Genomic DNA, 19,101 nt, shown 5'->3' on the forward strand with positions numbered 1-19,101 from the left:
TGCAGGCTGCACATCCACCCCATCCCTGCACACCCCATCCCTCCTGCGCACAGGCAGGGACCACGGGATGCATCAGGGACCCCAGCACATCACGGGGACCCTGCTGCCCTCTGCCAGGCTCAGCTACACCCACCGTCCCTTCAGCTGACGCCCTTGTCTCTCCCCGCTGAATTCCGACACTCGGTGCTACCCAGTGAATGTCAGAAATCATCCTTATCAGCTTTTAAAACACCCCCAGCAATCTGATCCGTGACCAGCACCACAGGGCACAGCATCCCCACGGTCCCAGTTGGGAAACTCCTCTGGGCTCTGGGACCATTCAAGGTCTCTCCCTCAGGGTTTGGAAATCCCCCTGTGACAATCCCATTTCTGGGCAGGGTGGCCCCTCCCAAGCTGCTGGCAGTTTAGGATGTACACAGGCAGGTTCTGGAAGTTTTACAAAAATGCAGCTGAAGCTCCAAATCACAATTAGCAGGTGGAATTGAAAAAATGCTCAGTTTTCCCCCCACCCACCTAAAAATCTCCTCCAGTAACAGCCTGTAACCATAGTGGGTCCCTCCAGGCCTCTGGAATAATGTAATCCTCTAAGGAGAAAGTGATTCACTCTTCTTTGATGTGATAAAAAGAGGAAAACAAGTGAACAGGAGGCACTAAACAGCCATCTTGTGAAACCCAGACAGCTTTTCCAATTTCGTTTCTGAGCTGTTTATCACCACATAAAAAGCCTGATACCCAGCAGACTAGAGAAAGACCGGAGTGTTGATGTCCCTGTCTTCCTCACGTTTACATTCCAGCCTAAATCTCACCGAGATTCAGCTCAACAAATGAATTATTTAAGTTGCAACCCTGATTCAGTGCCAAGAAAATCATCTGGATGTAGAAGGGAGCAGGGACCTGGAACAGAAGAAGCACTCAGGTGCAGGGCAGAGTCCACCTTCCCAAGGCAGAGGAGAGGACGGGCACCATGGCACAGCTGGGCTCATCTCCACACTTCTGTGGGAAGCAAACCACGGCTGCAGGGACACAGCAGTGGCTGGGCAGTGGTTTGCTGGTGGGCTGGCTGGAACAACAAAATGCAGATGTTTTTCTGGTTGACTAGACAAAAGCGGCGCCTGGGCTGAGAGCAAAGTACACACGTAACTTCTGATGCTGTGCAAGGATCTTCCCCACGTTCCTTTCTCCCCTTTCTCTCTGTGCCATTGAGTTTTAACAGCAATGCTGAGGGCAGCAGGAGGGGACTGTGCCCCCTTGCTGGGACAGAGCACAGCCTGGGCTGCTCTTCTGGCTCTGAAACCCAGCAAACCCCAGCAGCCTCTGGCCCCAGGGCAGCTGCAGAGGATGTTCAGGCAGCACCTTCTCCCCACAGGCAAGAAGGGCAGAGCCAGCCCCAACACCCATGGGTGCTGCTCTCCTCCTCCTCCCAGAACATCACTGACCTACCTGGTGGCCCTTCAGGGACCCATGCCACACACCAACCTTCTCCAAACCCAGCCCACAGGCTGCTAGCATTCTGCTCTTTTCCATTTAAGCAATATATATCTTGGAATTGCTACTAGGGAAGCCAGGGACACTTGAGTGTGTGTTTTCTGGATATAAAAAGACAAAAAAAAGTTGCTTCTTTATGTAACTTAAGCCAAGCTACTAACATTAAAGCATCTGGAATTAATTATCCCAGCCAGATAATGTTTGCACAATTACTTCAGTAATGCAAACAGTTCCACTTGCCTTTGTATCCACCTCCTAATGGGGACCAGAGACAGAAGACGTGAGAAATGGTGGCAGCTCTGCACCTGCCATGGTCTGAGCATGAGCCACAGCAGATCAGGAACTGGCCAAGTGCCCCTGACGCTGCTGCTCCCAGAGCTGAGCATCTGAGAGCTCAAAATACAGACAAGGGCACAAAGAAGACAATTCCCATCCTCAGCACGGTGTCATCCCATGGGTCTCCCGACACAAACCCAGCCCAAGGAAAGCAAAGCTCTGAGGAATTTGAAAAGGCAGCATCCAGACTCTTTTAATGTGTTCTGGATGGCTGCACTGACGCTGAACCCTGAAACACATGAGAACAGTTCCGACGCTGAGTCACCCCAAGCAGCTCACAGCCCATCCCAGAAAAACAGGAGGGATGTGTCTCCCTCCTGCACCATCCACGTGCAGCTACGCTTGTCTGGGTGCACCTCATGGAATCCTACCATGGTTTGAGTTGGAAGGGACCTCTGAAGGTCTCCAAGTCCAAGACTCCTTCTATGAGCACAGACACCTTCAGCTAGATCAGATTTTCCAGATCTTCTTCAAGTGCACTGAAAAAAACCACCTACCAGCTCTCCTCCACCTCCCCAAGATCCTGGGAGCACAGGGACGCTCACATTCCAGCAATACAGGCTTCACCTAAGCTCAACAGGATTATGTGCAGCAGCACCAAGAACCCAGCAGCTATTCCTGCTGCTGGGCTGTCCCGCTCCTCCCATCACTCTGAAGAGCACTTAAAAATAATAGTTCAATGGGGACCCAAGGTGCACTAAATCACTGAGAGGTGATTTAATTACTGCTGCGGTTGCAAGCCCAGGAACCAGAGCTACTGGGGTTTGCCTGGCTAGACACTAAATCCATGGTTCTGGATGGGGAGCAGAGGTGATGGAGCGAGATGGGGAGGCTCCCAAGGCTGTACCAAACTGGAGTTGGTCCCAAGAGCTGTAAACCTCATTAAAGAGCAGTAGGAAATCAAGCTCACTCATTCTATACCTTTGCTGCTGAAATACACTTGACTTTCTGTGTGCTGGATCCAGTATAAACCACAGGCATCCACTGGGAGGATTAGCAAACATTCAAAATAAAAGTCCAAGTGGCTCGGAACAAGGTAAGAACAGGCTGGATTAATACATTTCCCACAGCAAACCAGTAAAGGTGAGGACTTGCTGAAAGGCCACACAAGAACTTGTCAAGCAGAGAGTAAACCAGAGCTGAGGACGAGTAAGAGGCAGAGTAAATCACACTTACTCCTCTGCAAAGCACTTGTGGGCACCAGGCACGAGCTCACAACCCTCCGCAGCACTGCTGTCCTGGGAGTGCTCCACCCCACCCCAAACCAGGTGTCTGAACCACCAGCAGGACAGACCACCCTGTGCACGGCCCATCCCTCCCCGCTGCCTGCAGGGACAAGGGTTTCCTGAGCAGATCTGACTGGAATCCTCCCTTTGCCAGTGGCAGAGGGAACTCACTGATGTCACATCACTGGGGTGGTTCTGCTGCCCTGGATCAGTGCCACCAGCCAGCCCGTCGTCCCCGTGGCCAGGTGTCCCTGTGGGGGTCCCCAGGAGTGGGCAGGCAGTGAGCTTTCCTCTCCCCATGCTCCCCCATCCCAGGGCTTGTGATCTAAACATTCAGGCCCAGGGAAGTCGGGATTTTCATTTCTTTTGATCAGAGCACAGTCTCAGATCTTGAAAGGGAAGCGTACACATATTTCTGGAGCATACCAGAACCCAGGCATATTTAAGGGCAGGCAGCCACAGAATGGGGATAACCAACCCGAGAAATAGCCCTTTGTAAAATCACAAGCGTTGCCATCTGCAAGCTCCAAACTCACACGTTTTTCGTGATGAGCTGGAGGGAAGGAAAAAAAAAAAGGGGGGGGAGAAAAGGAAAAAAAAAAGGATTATGTTAAAAAAAAAAAAAAGCTCTGCTCCAAAAGCTACTCAAACTGCTGCAGAATCCAGCCTGCCCCTTCTGCAGCAAAGCCCAAGGGAAGCTGCTGATGAGTCAACAGCCAGCCTGCGTTGCCGACCGAGGAAAGGAAGTCCAATCTCACCACTCGAGAACAAAGTGTGCTGGTTCATGCAGTACACACTGAACGCAGCCTCGGAAAGCCCTCCCCGGGCTGGGAGCAGCAAGGATCCAGCCTGGCTGCCAGCCAGGGCTCCTGCTGCACGCCAGGGAGAGGGAGAGGTGACATCCAGACATTGCTGGGACATCTGCACCATGCCACCCCGCTGCCAGGCCAGCCTGGCCACAGCTCCTTGGGCTACCACGCTCCCACACCACAGCACAGGCTGCTCCCAGGGGGATTTTCTCCCTTGGCTGGAATTGCTCCTTCCCAGGACCACGTGTTCTGGATGCAGCACCCAGCCCTGCTGGGATGAGCCGAGGTGTCTGCTCACTGCCAGATGGGGGGCAGGGATGTGTCCCAGTCCTAACCCACTACTGGTGCCCCAGTTAGTTCTTCTCCCTGCCTCAGTGCACTCATCTCCAGCACTGCTCCTCACGAGCAGACCTGCTCCTCGGGGATCCTCTTCCAGCGATGCTGGTACTGAAAAACCACAACCTGCCAACAACTACATACCCTCTGAAAGAGCTGCTGGAGCTCCTGGAGATGTGAAGGCAACTCCTTATGGGACTGGAGGCCAGCAAAGAGCAGCACAGCTCGAAGGAGATGAACACCGACTGGGCAGCCCCACACCATCACGATCCGGGCACAGGAGCCCTGCACCACCTTGATGTGTGCCCAGCAGCACAGCAAGGGGCTGCATGACCTCTGGCCATCAGAGGAGAAGGGCAGAGGGGACCTGAGGCAGGAGGACAGGGCAGGGACACAGCCCCCCTGCGACGTGGCAGACGCCGTTTGCACCGGTGCCGCCGCCATCGCCGAGCTGGTACTCGCTGGGGTTGTGCCTTCCTGTTGCCACAGCACTTTCTGTTTTCTGTTAAAACAGGGCCACAGCGACGATGCAAGTATAGATCTGCAATGCCAAGAATATCTGGGAAGCCTGCCAGCAAGAAGCAGCCTTCCTGCTCGTCCTCCCGCTGTGTGCAAATTCACAGGAAACAGAATCTACAGCACATACTAATGTGGCTTAATGCGAGATCCAAGAGCCACCTCGAGATCCTGCTTACAGCCCTGTCAGCCTGGGGAAGGAGCCACATGCCAAAAGCATTAAATCATTAAATAAAGGAGGAAATAAAACCTGTACAGGTGCATAAAATCCCACATAGATGCTGCTGCTTTATGAAGGGGTGCTCTGCTGTGTGAGCTCAGCACTCCGCCATCATCAGCACTGGCATCGCCACCAGTGGGAAGGGACGAGCCTGGGTCTGATCCCGGCACACCTGCTGTGCAAAAAGGGCTTCACAGCCTCCTACGAGCACCCATGGCAAACCAGCAAAGCCCACTTTCCCCTTGGGTTTATCACAGTGTGACTCTGGGTAGACAGAGCTCATCTGAAGCATCTCCTTCCCATTTACAACAGGAGAGGTACCCACAGCTCCGATGCTCCAAATCTGGTGATAACTCTTACTCGTACTTTATCTTGCTTAAATCCTTAAACTCAAGCTGTGCTGAGATGGGCCAGCTTTGCATTCAGCACCCAATTGCACCCCACACCAGACTGGGACCTTGTACCCGGCTCTACCACTGACTTATGGTGTAAATCTCCACGCCTCACTTTGCCCAAGTGTAAAATAACTGTAGGGCTCACACAGGGGGTGTGAAGCTCATCTCTGGTCCCAGAAAGCCAGTGGGGATCCTTCAGTGATGGGGTCTAGCACAGGTGGAATGTCCTGTCAGCACTGGGGTGGAGTGTCACCACCACCCACATCCCAGGTGGGTGACCAGGAGACCCATGGGCAGAGGATGCCAGCCTGCCTGTTGGGAGGGAATCCTCCCAACTACTCACTCCTCTGCTCCCATCTGACTGCAAGCAGCTTTTATCACCACGCTGGAGCCCTTCAAGCTTTGGGCAATTCTCAGACATGTTAACATACAATATAAAAACCCTTTTCAGTAGCAATGAGCCAGAAATGATCATGGAGAGGAAACAGCTCATCTCCTGCACTGCCTAATGACCCTGGCACACAGGTGGCCCCCAGCAGCATCCATTCCTCCCAGGACACCAAGCCAAGAGATGCTGCACCTCTTCCCCCACCGCTTTCCTCACAACCGCACTGTGATTTGTGCTAACCCAGAAAGGACCCTGGAGTTTAAGGTGGCTCTTATAGGAGGCATTTTGAGACAGCTGCTTTCTGGGGAAAGCATTCCTTAAAATACAGCTCTTTCCTTCTGCCTCACCCCCAGCTTTTGACATTTTAGAGGCTCCAGTAAAACAAGATGTTTCAAAAAATCTAATTTTCAGCTTTGGAGGCACAAAACCTCGAGGCAGGGTGCGGGCAGGGAGAGCTGGTTTCCAAGCGCCCAGGCGGGAGATGAAAAGAGCAGCAGCGGCTGCGTAAACGGCAGCACCTTTGGAGAACAAGATCCACCTCTGGAGCAGGAAGCAATTCCCACACACTCCACAGCACAGTACACTGGCTGGTGATGGCTCAGCCCAGGAACCAAACCCCTGGGCTTCAGGATGACGGGCTGGGTGTTATTTTGCAGGCAGCGTTTGCCTGCTCGCCAGCTCCTGGGGCTCTAGTGGCTTCTCCCCCCTGCTGCCTCCCTCTAGGAATTTCACATGGAAGTGGCTGTCAGAATTGACAACATCAGGACTGGATTACCACAGGCATCCCTCTCTAAGGGCAGGGTGCTGTGTCACACCTCTGAGATGGGGGGACAGCAAAGTGCTGCCCCAACAGTGAGGAAGAGAGGCGACTGCTGGGCTCAACATTTCCAGTCTGCAGAAAACATCACTGCTGGGATTTTTTTCAGCAGATTAAAGGAATTTGGATGGTCCATATCTGACACAGAGAGGATCTGCTGGGTTGATGTGAATTTTTTTTGCTTTGAATAGGGAAAATGGAAAGTCAGGAAGCAAAGGGGGAAAGTGATGCTGAGGCCATGGGGCAGCAGCTCAGGTGGGACCAGGAGGTACCTGCTCATCCATCACCTGGGATGGAGACTGGGGTGAATTAAAGCAATTAAACTAGGGAGGTAAATGGAGTTGTAAGGCCTTTTAAGGCTGCTCTCTTTAGGCAGATGAAATACAGTCATCTCTTGTGAAAAAACACTTGACATTTCTCCAACGCAGGGCAAGCTGCAAGAGGGAGTTGTCTAACCCTGGAGATAGGAAAACAGCTGCAGTCTGCACTGTCCCTGGCAGCCCAACGCTGCCCTCTCCACCTCCAGCTCTCACAGGGCAACCCAAGTGGGAAAACACCAAGGGCAGGGATGCTTTTGGAGGGAGAGCTGCTTGGCAGAAGCACACTGTCCCCACCGTGCCTTCTGGTGTGGCAAAGCAGCACGTGCAGAGATGCTGTCCTGACCAAAACAAATCTGGCAATGTCACTGCCTGTCCCCCTGGGATGTGCATCATGGCCACAAACCAGGTGCAACTATTAATGCTGCCGTAAAATGAGCTCTTCGTTCCACTCACGTCACACCAGTGAAGGCAAAATATCCCAAACAGGCATCAGTCTGGGGAAAAAGTCCTTCAGGATTGCTTGATGTCCTGCCAGCAAAGAGAGATGGTTCAGGCAGATGGGACGTGGTGCAGGACAGACAGACAGAGCAACAAGAGAGGAAAGAACTCCAAGGAATCCAAGGCTTTGGGTAAACAGCACAATCCCAGAGCATCCCTGGAGCAGCCTGGGATGAGCAGGGCACGGTGTAAACCTGAGGGGTTGCAGAAATCCACCTGGGATTAGCTGGGAGTGATGGAGCCAGCAATGAGTATCTCTAAAAGGTCACAGAGAATGGGTCAGATCTGAGAAGCACAGAATGGTTTGGGTGGGAAGGGACCTTAAAGATCATCCAGCTCCACCCCTTGCCATGGGCAGGGACACCTTCCACTAGCCCAGGTTGCTCCAAGCCCTGTCCAACCTGGCCTTGGACACTTCCAGGGATGGGGCAGCCAGAGCTTCTCTGACCAACTTATGTCAGTGCCTCACCACCCTCACAGGGAAGAATTTCTTTTTAATATCCATGATACACATTATCAGACTTTAAAACTAAAACAAGCTCTTTGGAGAGAAAGGCTTGAACGCCAAATGGTATTGAGGAACTGAAGAAAGAGCTGGAACCACGGCAGGAGGCAATGCATCAAGGATTATGGAATCGTGCCGAGATTGAGAATAATCACACAAGCAAAATAACCCCAAGAACTGGGAAATTCTTCAGAGAAGAATCCGATGGTGGAAGTGAAACCTCACACTCAAGGTGAGTGGGCAGCACCAGGATGTCCCCTCCAGAAGCCGTGGGCATGTCCCTGTGGTGGTGGAGTGGGTGAAACCAGGGGAAGCCTCAAGGCTGACAAACACGTTCACAACTCCAGAAAACACAACCTTTGACGGGAGCTTAAAATAAATAGATCTGCTTTGTCTTGAGGAGGGGACTGAGGGAAGACACGAGAGTGGCCCGAAAAATGTGAAAGATATCAGGAAAGGGCTGGTGCCAGAGCGAGACAGAGTGGGATGGGGACATGGGAGGGATGACCTGCACCAGGAGTGACTCTAGGAATATCCACGTGTGGGAACACACGGCACTGGCAGAGCTGCCCCAGGACCCCCAAAATCAAGAGCTTAGAGACAAGCAGAAGGGCACATTTTCAGTCTGCCCTGTGCCCTGGTAGCTCCTGGTTGCCAGGTCTGGGATGCCAAACCCCGCCCCACAGGCAGCCACTGCCAGACTGGACCTAAATGGGCACTGCCAGCCCGGGCAGCACCCAGATCACTTTTCAGCTGGAAACAGCCCCAGCACGAGCCCTCAGCTGGGGAGCAGAGCACTGGCAAGGCCAGGCTGTGGTTAGCTATCAAAGACAACTAAAAAAAGATATTACACACACACAGGGTTTGGGGTTTTTTTCCCTCTCTTTTTTTTTGTTTTCTTTTTTTTTCGGTTTGGGGTTGGTTGGGTTTTTTTTTCCCAAGGATTAAATCAACTCAACAGCCCCCTTTACAACTTCCCTTTTGATGTGTTCAGACTCATTAAAGTTTCATTTCTTTCTCTGTCTTCCCCGGGGGAGGAAGGGGAGCGTACACAAAAGTTTACTTCAGAAGTGGGGTCGGCAGCTGCAGCAGCAGCTGCTGTTGCTTGTGGGACAAGCGGAGCCTCCGCCGGCCTCTGCTCCCTGCCCGAATCCCTGGGCAAAACACATCCCCCCTGCAGCCTCCCTGCTGCCACGAGCAACCCCAGCATCCCCCAGGCACGACGCTTCACCAGTGTTCCTGCAGGATGCACACCCGGTGTCACCCGTCACGAGGGAAACGGGGAACACACGAGAGCTCCAAAGCTCCTGCAAACCCTGCGGGGAGTTTCGGGTCCAACCCCGAGAGTTTTGGGGTCCCTTCCCAACCTGCCTGGTTCACCCCAGCAGCAGCACCAGCCTTTCCCCCACAGCTTTGGCCACTGCCCTGGGATAATCCCACACACACATCGAGCGGGTGGCAGCTCCCCCACGTTCCTTTTTTTGCCTGAGCAGCTGTTTAAGTGTCTATTTTAAAACCCAGTTCCCTATTTTAAAATAGCTAATGAGCCCCCGATCTCGGCTGACAGACGTCGTCTCTACAAGGTCTGGGAGATGCTTCTCTATTCGCTGTGCTCCTTTTCCCAAGCCCTGAATCTCAGCATGCCCAGCACGTTCCCAATCCACACAAACATAGTAAAGAGGGAAGTTTTTAATTTAAGGGCCAACTCCTGCTCCCCTGCCGTGAAATACCAGCGGTACAGCCACGTGTTTCTAGGCAGAGAAGCATCAGCCAGCCAGGCAGAGGCTGGAGTTCTGGGTGGTTTTCTGCTGGTACTTTTTTTATCCTCCCTTTGATTTTATCACATCTTTTTTAAAATTCCCCGACCAGGAGGAAGCGAGGAGCTGGCCCGCCTGGCCACTGCCCAAAAAAAGCCAGGCACACCAGAGGGACTTTTCAGGGTGCGGTGGGGAGGTCCCTGTGCATCCCTGTGCAAGCCCAGGTTCCCATGCATCACCTCTGATGGTGTGCACCCCACCAAGGCAGAGGGGACCCCGCAGAGGGGACGGCGCTCGCTTACCTGACCACAGGCTCAGGGATGGCCTCGGCACTCGCCGGCACCTGGACTCCCTTCTCCCACTCCTGCCTCCAGGGATCAGCCAGGACGTAGTACTCGTCAGGGCTCAGCTGGAAGGAGTCAGGGATCTTCATGGCTGTTATCAGGTCCGTACGGAAAACCTGCACCGGAGAAAAACCCATCCTGAGTGAAGGGGTGTGGCAGGGGCCGGGGGCACGTGTGTCCTGGGGAAATGTCCTGGGGGTTTGCATCACCAGTGGTATGGCTCCAGGGGGTCATTTTGTGTCACTTCAGGGTGAGGTCTGGGCAGGAGAACACGGCACACAGGCAGGGACTCCCCTCCAGCCAGGCAGTGCTGAGAGCCCAAGCTCTGCAGCCGCAACCCTTCCGAGGTCCCACAAACTGGGCAGTCAGGAAATCCAGCCACAAGGTGTGAGCTCAGACCAAAAACTAGGATTAAACTAAAGAAACAGGCTGCCTTCTCTCAGGGGACTGACGGTTTCAGTGTTGCCACACAAATATCTACCCAAATGCCAAGGGATGTGCTGCAACTGGGCTTCTCTGCACTTCTCTGCCCTCCTGGGGGAAGGGAAATGGTGTTCTTGACACGAATGAAGCTGTGGGAGACAAAGAGCACATCATCCCAAGCACCTTCATGTCCCCATCACTTCACCTCGTGATCCTGAGCATCTTTGTGTCCTCTTCATGTCACCTCACTGCCCTGAGCACCTTCATGTCCCTGTCATGTTACCTCACTGTCCCAAGCACCTCTGTGTGCCCATCGTGTCCCCTCATCACCCTGAGCAGGGACAGCCAAAAGCTAAAGGTGGAAAATAACTAAAAAGCTAAAAGGTGATCAAGGTGCTGCTCACACATCCACAGCCAAACGCACCGAGATGTGTCCTGACCCAATAAAACCCATGTCAGATCAACACTGGACCCCTCCTTTAGGAAAATCCTCCAGTCCTTCAGTCAGTGAATGGGCTCATTTTCCATCTCACTGCTGGCCCTGCAGCATCTTCTCCCAATATACTAGGATGAAAAACTCATTCCAAAAATATCCCTCACGGTAAATAAGGTTTTCCTTCCAGAGGGCTGCCTGACAGCAATGACTCGAGCAATCCTGCCTCTTGCAGCATAAAAATAAATTGTAAATGAAAATGGATGATTTCTCCTCTCTACCATCTGCTATTAGCTGGAATAATAACTGCCAGTGCCAGCAATCCTGCCTGGACACCATCTCCCTCCATCCACTCCATCCCTGCTACTTCTGCATTCCTTCCACGAGGCCAGGATGGATCAGATGTTTTCTTCAGATGTTGTTTAATCTCTTCACAGAGTCTATTCTCCAAATGAGTATTGCTGTGTCAGAACCACAAGAAATAATACAACATAGTTTCACATTTTTGACACAAAAATAACATGCTTTGGAGAGTACTGGGGAACCCAAATCGGCTGAGATGCAGGAAACTAGACATTAACTAAGACCACTGAGACCAGTATTTAGGTCAGTTTGTTTAATCCTCAGAGTCTCAGCTGCTAACCCAATTAGAGTTAAATACAATATATAAACAACCTTTGCTATGTTGGGACCTCTTTGAATTTTCCTGGTGCTTTCCTCCTGATGCAGCTGCTTGGAGACATTTTTGACTACGCCTACATAAACCTGATTTGAATTGGTCAGACAGTCTCAGTGCATCCTTCAAACAAACATAATTAACAGCCTATATACTACAGGCAGAATTAGGCTCAGTTTGGGAAAGATCACGGTCCTTTAAGTCTCTATGTGCTACAAAAGCATCGTTAGAGATACCACAGTAACCTCTTAATACACTGCCAGTGTGAGAGATTTAAAAAAAAAAATTAAAATAGGCATTAATTAAACATGAGAAGGGATATGGGAGATATCACAGTCCTTCCAGCGCTGTGTCTGAGTATCCAAACAAGCACAGGAACCCTGTTGAAGCTCATTTTCTACAAGACAGGGTAGGAATACACCCTGTTCTTGCCAGCCCTGCACTGACAGGTCACAGCTTGGGCAAACAACACCTCATAACCCAGTTTTGGTGCCCAGTTCCAATGAGGACAATGCAAAGCCCAGTTAGTGCCCCTTCCTTGGAGCGCTTGGCTTGGGTGGATGAGATGGATGAGATGCTCCCCTGTGCCCTAACGGGCTGAGGGCAGCATGGGGACCAGTGCCACCTCCCTGCCCCGGCCACCAGCACCACAGAACCACTGAACCACAGAATCATTCAGGTTGGAAAAGCTCTCTGAGATCATCCAGTCCAACCATTAACCCAGCACTGCCAAGGCCACCACTAACCCATGTCCCCAAGTGCCCACATCTACACGTGTTTTGAATACCTCCAGGGGTGGTGATTCCACCACAGCCCTGGGCTTAACCATCCTTCCAGTGAAGAAAGTTTTCTTAATCTCCAATCTAAACTTCCCCTGGCACCAGCACAATGGTGTTACAGAAAACACTGTTCTGGAGACACATGCCCCTGGGATTTGTGGGCAAAGCCAGGTAGGAATGGTTTCCAAAGGGGCAGGGCACCCAACAGCTTTTCTAAACCAAAATCCTGGCCCATCACCCTCCTCCTACTGATGAAGAGGGAGATGGAGACGCCTGCAACATGTCATGCAACCAACCCAGGGAGGAGCTGGCAGCACCACTGGGGAGCCCTGGACACCCCCGGGGCTGCCATCCGCGGGTAGGAAACACAACAGCTCCATACAAACCTCGTGTCACAAGCTCAACTCATTTTCCTTTGCTTACAGCTATCAGGAAACTTCTTCAGTGCTCTCAGCTCTTTGCTGGGGTCATGTCTCCAGCAGCCCAGGTGCCCTGGGGCAGCCTTCTGCTGCTCACCACTGCTCTGAACAAGGATCAGCCTCACCAGCGCTTCCCAACGCCCTCAGCAGACACAAAACCCTCCAGAACCCCAGAGCTTGGGCACTGGAAAACGCAACAATGGCACCAGCCCTCGGTATAATTCCTCCCCTCTGCACAGTGCAGATCCCAGGCTCCTGTTTTCCTGCATTAAGTCCTCCCCAAATTCATCCCTTCTGGCTTTTCAGCTCGCATCGGCACAGGCAGCTTAGTTTTAATTTTAAGCCAAATAAGCATGATTGTATCTATCTCCCCGAAGATAAGGAGCATCGCAGGCTGGATTTGCAATCTCACTACTTCATTTATTTAGTCCTTCTTGGAAAACAGATAAGCTCGCCCATCCGACGGCAGCACGCGCGCCCGCACTTTATCACAGCGACGCCTCTGTCTTTTCATGAGGAACTGGATATGCTCAAATTATTAACTATCAAAGCAGAACACTTTAGAAATGATAGAACAGCGCAGAAATTGTAAAGGAAAGCAGATCAGTTGTCTGGAAATCTCCCAACAGCTAATACGCTCAAATTGTAATCTAAATGTCTTTTTGTTTTGAATTGTCTGGGATTAGGGTTGGGAAAAGACTCAATTATTCTACTCAAACTCTTCTGAATTATTTATGAAAACCAAATAAAGGATAAATTGGGCACTGATGAACCGGTGAAGAAAAAGTTGGGTACCAGAAAACAAGCAATTTTCCCTCAATAGGAGTGTTTACTGTTTCTCCCCGGCTGTGGGAGCTGATGAATTGTCTGCTGCCCTGCACCCTGCTCCCCCTGCCACCACCACAGCCCTGGCCAGGCTCTGTCCTCCCCTTCCAGCCTGGCAGCAGGATCCAGGTTATTGCCTATCGATCTGCCAGCAGTGGGAAAGGCCAAACCAAGATGTTCCTTTATTGCCTCTGCTTGCTCAGGAACCTCAGGCAGGTTTAGGGATGCTCAGAGATGCATCGCACCGATGCCCAGGGCCAGCCTCCCCTTTCGCTAGTGTCAGCTTTAGAGATGAGGAAAAAGAACATTAAATTGCAAAATCCCAAGATATTTTTGCCTTCATATTGCCAAATGAGAGGGACATGGATTTAGGGTCAGCATAGTTGTGCAGTCTCAGACACCAGGCAAAAAAAAGCACATTGAGAAAACTTCCCTCTCCCTCACATCTCACAGGCCAGGCATCTGGATTACCCATCTTTGCTACTTCCCCAACCTTTCATCCCACCAGTTTATGGTGTTGGACTGCCTGCCTCACCAGTAGAGCCAGTCTCAGCAGCCTGGGAAGGTGAGAAGTCACTGGGACACCAAAGCCATCACATTCCCAAATGATACATCAGTGTCACTTGTTATTTCTGTACTTTGCTGTTGTGAAGCAAAAGCTGTATTGATTTTATCTCTCAAAAATAAAAAAACCCTGAGCTAATAAAATGTAACACATCCTCTGATTTTGACAGCTTACTGCTTTACCTGGATCCAGCCTGGCACTGGAAGGATGATACTGTGGGTATGGCAGAGGTTGGATTCAGCTCCTCCTTGAGCCCCCAGTGCCTCATGCATCAGCTGCTCCACCCTGGCAAGGATCTGCTGCTTCTCCCACCAGACACAGCCCTGCAGCCTCTCCCTGTGCCCTGCAACAGCTCTGAGGCACCTCCAGGAGCTCTCCATGGACCAGCAGCAATTTGTCCAACACTTGGACAACCTCAGAGAAAACACGTACTCCTGGGAGGAGATGCCCAGGCACACGGTGCCTTCCCATGACAGGAAGGATGATGGGCACTGGAAACTCCATCCCTCTTTTAGCAAAGGGCTTCCAGGCTGTGCCGCTTTCCAGCATCCTTCTCCTCCTCCTCTGCCTCTCCTCCATCACCATCCAGCCCCTCTCAGAGCCTCTCCACCACCTTTCCACGCAATCCTTGCATCGATTTCCAGGCTCTTTGATTCATTCACAAACCCCTCTTAGCGAAGTGGCTGACAATCTCCCCATCATTCAGCTCCCACTTCACGTGCTCTGTCAAGGGCTCGGCTTTTCCAGCGCCTGTTCTGTAGGTCCGAGCCTGCCAATTATCCCCTTACCCCAAACACCCACCCCAAAACACCAAACTCGGATCCCGCGGTAACAACGTTCCACTCGTACGAAACCGGCTGCTGGGAGAGAGCCAGAAAGACGGATCTGTTTTGGGCTTTAAATCGAAACGAGAAGAAACACTCGTCTAGCACTGGGTATAATTAGCCCTTCCAGCAGCAGCCAGCCCGGGCACTGCTGTGCCGGATCCGGCACGGCCGCGGCATCACCCGGCCCCGGGCGCCTGCTGCAAACCAGCCCAGGAGAAAACCAGCTCTGCAGGGAGCAGCAGCTCAGCAGAACACAGATGGGCTCCAGCAGGCCGTGTCCCTGCACACGAGGCTTCCCGGGCTGGCAGGAGTTCTGTTACACATTCTCCCCTGCCATCTGCACCCAGCTGACCTTGGAGCTTTCAGACCTTGCTCTTCGGGGCGGAGGGACAAGCTCTGTCCCTCCTCCCAGTCCCAGGATAGGGTGGCATTTTTAAAAATATGCACTGACATCTCTTTTTTTTGTCTGCTAAACAGTTTTAGCAAAAAGAAACCTTTCCAAAGCACTCCACGCTGCAAGGCAGTGGTACAAAATGTAAGAGAAGCAAAGCTGGCTGTTCAAAATGAAGCCCATGCGGGAAAACACACTGAGGTCACCAGGGAGAGGGCGGATGGGAGAGGTGGGAAGGGACTGGTCACAGCCTGCATCCGAGATCTCACATTTGATCCACTCCCTCCATCACCCAAGGGACCTGCAATGCTCCCCTGAATCCCTCACACACACAGCAGCTGTGTGGGATCTCACAGTGGTGACCTTGCCACAGCAGGCATGGGCAGTGGGTGCTCCAAAGGATGGGCAGCAGCAGGTCACCACATGGGGATGTGGGAGTGCTTTCTGACAGTGAGATAACAGGTAGTCTTCAGCTTTTGGCTCAACACTCTTTTCCCCCCTGACTGCAGCCCTGGCAGCTGTCCTGCTACCCTCCCTGCCATCACCACCCTCCTCCATCCGCGCCGGGACCAGGGCAGTCTCCAGCTCCCTCCTCACTTCCAGTGGGCTCTGCTGGCCCTTCACTCTTTGAAGCACAAAGTTGTTTGTTGTAGCTCATGAGTCACAAGGCTTTTTGGAGAAAGAGAAAACAACGGGAACAATGGGAGCCCTGGGAATAGTTTTTGGTTGTACAAACTGTCTTCATATCAGCCTGAGAAGGTACCTCCGTGCCCAGCCCCACTCCCCTCCAGACTCCCAGCCCTGCTTCCCTGCTGTTATATCACATTTTTCCAGTCCTTTCTGAAGTGAGAGAAGCGTTGATGCTCGGTAGCAAGGCTCTGAAATGTGGCAGTGCCTGGACTGTGTGTGCAACCAGCAATAATATTTGCCTGTGGGGAGAAAAATCCTGAACTCCTGTGTCCATTTGGGAGCCAGCCTCCTATCTCTTCATTTAGTCTCGTTTCCTCTCGAAATGCTGGATGTTAAAGATCCAATGAACAACAGACCTCAAAATAGGAACAAGAAGCATTTTTGTCTGGCCCTTCTCAGCATTCAGAAGACAATGGTATTAATCTGTTATCCCCGTGCCAGCATGGGAAAACTGACAAAGCCACTGCAGTCAAACCTTTCAACAGAGACAGATCTTCTCATCCAGCCCAATAAAAGCTTGTCCAGTCTTGCTTGGCCATACTCATAAAAGCTCTTCTCCAAGCATGGATGGCTAAATTCACATTGCACTGGGCCATTATATACCTATTGCAGGGGAGAAAAACCATGATCCAATGCATGAATAATTGCTTTTTATACGGGAAACAATGAGGATGTTTGTTAAATGAGTTAAAACCTTGTACAGAGATATGAAAAGGCATCTTTCAAAACACGGAAGTAACATCTAAACAAGGCAAGCAGAAAATAATGTAAATTGTATAAATTTGTGGTTTCCCCTTCATCCTGAGCCCTGCCTGCAGCTGTGGTCTCCCCTCGCCTCCTGAAGGTCCCGAGCAAAGGAGAAGGGCCATGAGGATGTCCGGTGGGATGAGCAGCAGAGCTGAGACTGCACGGGGCTCTCCTCCCCAGCTGAGAAAGGGGACGGCTGGAGCGCTGTCAGGCAGGTGGTTTGCACAAAAATGCAGGCTTTTGTCCCTCCACAATGTATCCCAGCAGCGCAGGTGAGCATTTTGGATCTCAAACAGCTCTGGAGCTAATGACGAACGCAGCGGTTCAGGCCGTGACTCAGAGGCAGCATCCCAGGGAGTCCCCGGGCTGCTGATGGCTGGGAGCTGGCAGATAGAACTGGCTACTATCATTACACACTTGCCTTGTTCTTATATTCTCTCCTTAGAAGCTGACAACTGTTCCCTGTCAGGAACAGCAGAAAGGCTTGATGACTGCAGTCAAACCAGCGAGGCTTGTGCTCACGTCCCCAGCAGCCCTACACCCGGGGGCAGGACTGTGCTAATGTGCCACCAACACAGGCAGAAATCCGCACTTCAGGCGCTGTCTCACACCCTGTTGCAGACTCAGAGCCATGACAGGTAGGACCTGAGCAAGCATCCCCTCCTTCCAGCTCCCAGGGCAGGGAGCACGACCGGCGCCTCCTCCCAGGGACCCAGGGATGGGTACCAGCCACCACGCTCAGCCAGGATCCAAGCTCTAATGAGATTAATTAAAATCACCAGATTGGTAGACTGCTATCACTGCAGATGCAAGGAGCTGCTGGCAGCTGCCCACGTCCATCCTCTGCCTTCAGGCAGGAGCAGGGCAGCAGAGCCATGCCCACGCCCGGGGCACCATCAGGCTTAGCCCCAAAGGCTCTGCTGCCCAGGAAGGGGCACGGGAGGACGGCTGTCACCTCTGCAAGGGAGACAGCCAAGACAGAGGCCTGGTGCCTGGGACACATCAGGAAAGAGCCCGGGCAGAGCCCCGTGACAGGCACAGATAAATATAATCACCCTCCCTGGCAATGGCCCCTTCGCGGATGTTTACAAACAGCTCAGTACTTTTCCATGGTAAGAAGCTTGTTTTTCCAGATGCCTTGTATCGGGTGGTTTTTAATGTGTATAGTTAATCCCTTCTCACAGAGTCTTTCATAATAAACATCACCCCCTGACCTGACTAATAACTATGTAACACTAATGCTTTTGATTTTTTTATCTCCTGCCTGGGTTGTCAGGGCGAATGCATGTTTCTCTAGGACAGCAGCTCCCAGAGAAATGGGGACACGACTTGGAGAGGGGCAGGAGAGGCCAGTGGATCCTGCTCCACCAGCCCATCCTCCAGCATCACCATCCCTCAGGACATGCCTGCACCCACTGCAGCTCTTGACAAATCTAAAAGCCACCCATAAAACTGGAGTTTGAGTTATTGTCTGAAAAGATTTGTCCAGACCCAAATGTCTGGGGGTTCAGCATCTGATAATACATTCATCCTGCTCTCCCTGTTACCCTCCTGTGGTTTCCATCCTCAGTGGGATGGACAAGAGAAAGGTACTTCGCCATTTCATGTGAAGTAGTTTGACAGTGGTGTGGTTCATATTTTACATTTCTCAGTATTTGCTCCAGCAGGACATGATGCCCATCCCAGTCTGTGCCTGAAATCCTCCAGGGTTCCTACAAGGATGTGCCAAGCCCTGCAGCGTGTCACAGATGACAGGCAGTGGATCCCACACGTGGACCAGACGGGTTCATGGGTGATCACAGGAACAGCAGATGTTGGGTCACTCATGGAAGATTTTGGAAGATGCTGTTGTAGAGGAAATCCATAGTGGAACGACCTCCAAACCACTACCCTGCACTGCTGCAGATCTTGGGGCAATCCTGTGTCCAACCTCACATGCTCTCTCCCAATCCCCGGGTTTCACCTGGAGCTGATTTCCAGCAGACCTGGACACAGCAGCCACAGGGGTGATGGAGGGTAAGGGGAGCACGGCCGAGATCTGGACTCCTCCATGTGCTTGTGTTCCCACCACGCTTTTGCAAAGATGGTTTGTCAGCCTGAGCATCCTGGCCACACTCCAGCTTGAGCAATCACACATTGCCTCCCAAATTCCCCTGGAGTTTCAGTTCAGATAAGTCACAGAGGTTCACTTTCTGTCCCAACTGTTGCTAAGTTGGGCACTGTTCAGCTTTTGCTCCACTTTATTTGTTCCAGAGCTACATTTCACTGAGAATCCTCCTCGGGGCATAACAGAGCATGAAGCAGAGGGATGAGCCTGGCCCTCCACAGGCACCACATCTGACGTCTCCCCGGGTGCCACGGACTAAGATCTAGT

The 19,101-nt window shown here is 52.0% G+C and overlaps 1 protein-coding gene across 2 annotated transcripts in view; it reads right to left on the reverse strand.

Annotated features, from left to right (window-relative positions):
• JADE2 (jade family PHD finger 2) overlaps positions 1-19,101 on the reverse strand; it is a 69,636-nt gene that overhangs the window by 41,938 nt on the left and 8,597 nt on the right. For both annotated transcript variants that reach the window (XM_027682348.1, XM_027682346.1), the window contains one exon: positions 9,911-10,068. In XM_027682348.1, coding sequence (XP_027538149.1) covers positions 9,911-10,068 — 158 coding nt within the window. The remainder of the gene's footprint in view (positions 1-9,910; positions 10,069-19,101) is intronic.

Source organism: Neopelma chrysocephalum, unplaced genomic scaffold (assembly GCF_003984885.1).
Source record: "Neopelma chrysocephalum unplaced genomic scaffold, ASM398488v2 Primary Assembly neopelma1_63, whole genome shotgun sequence".
NCBI lineage: Eukaryota > Metazoa > Chordata > Aves > Passeriformes > Pipridae > Neopelma > Neopelma chrysocephalum.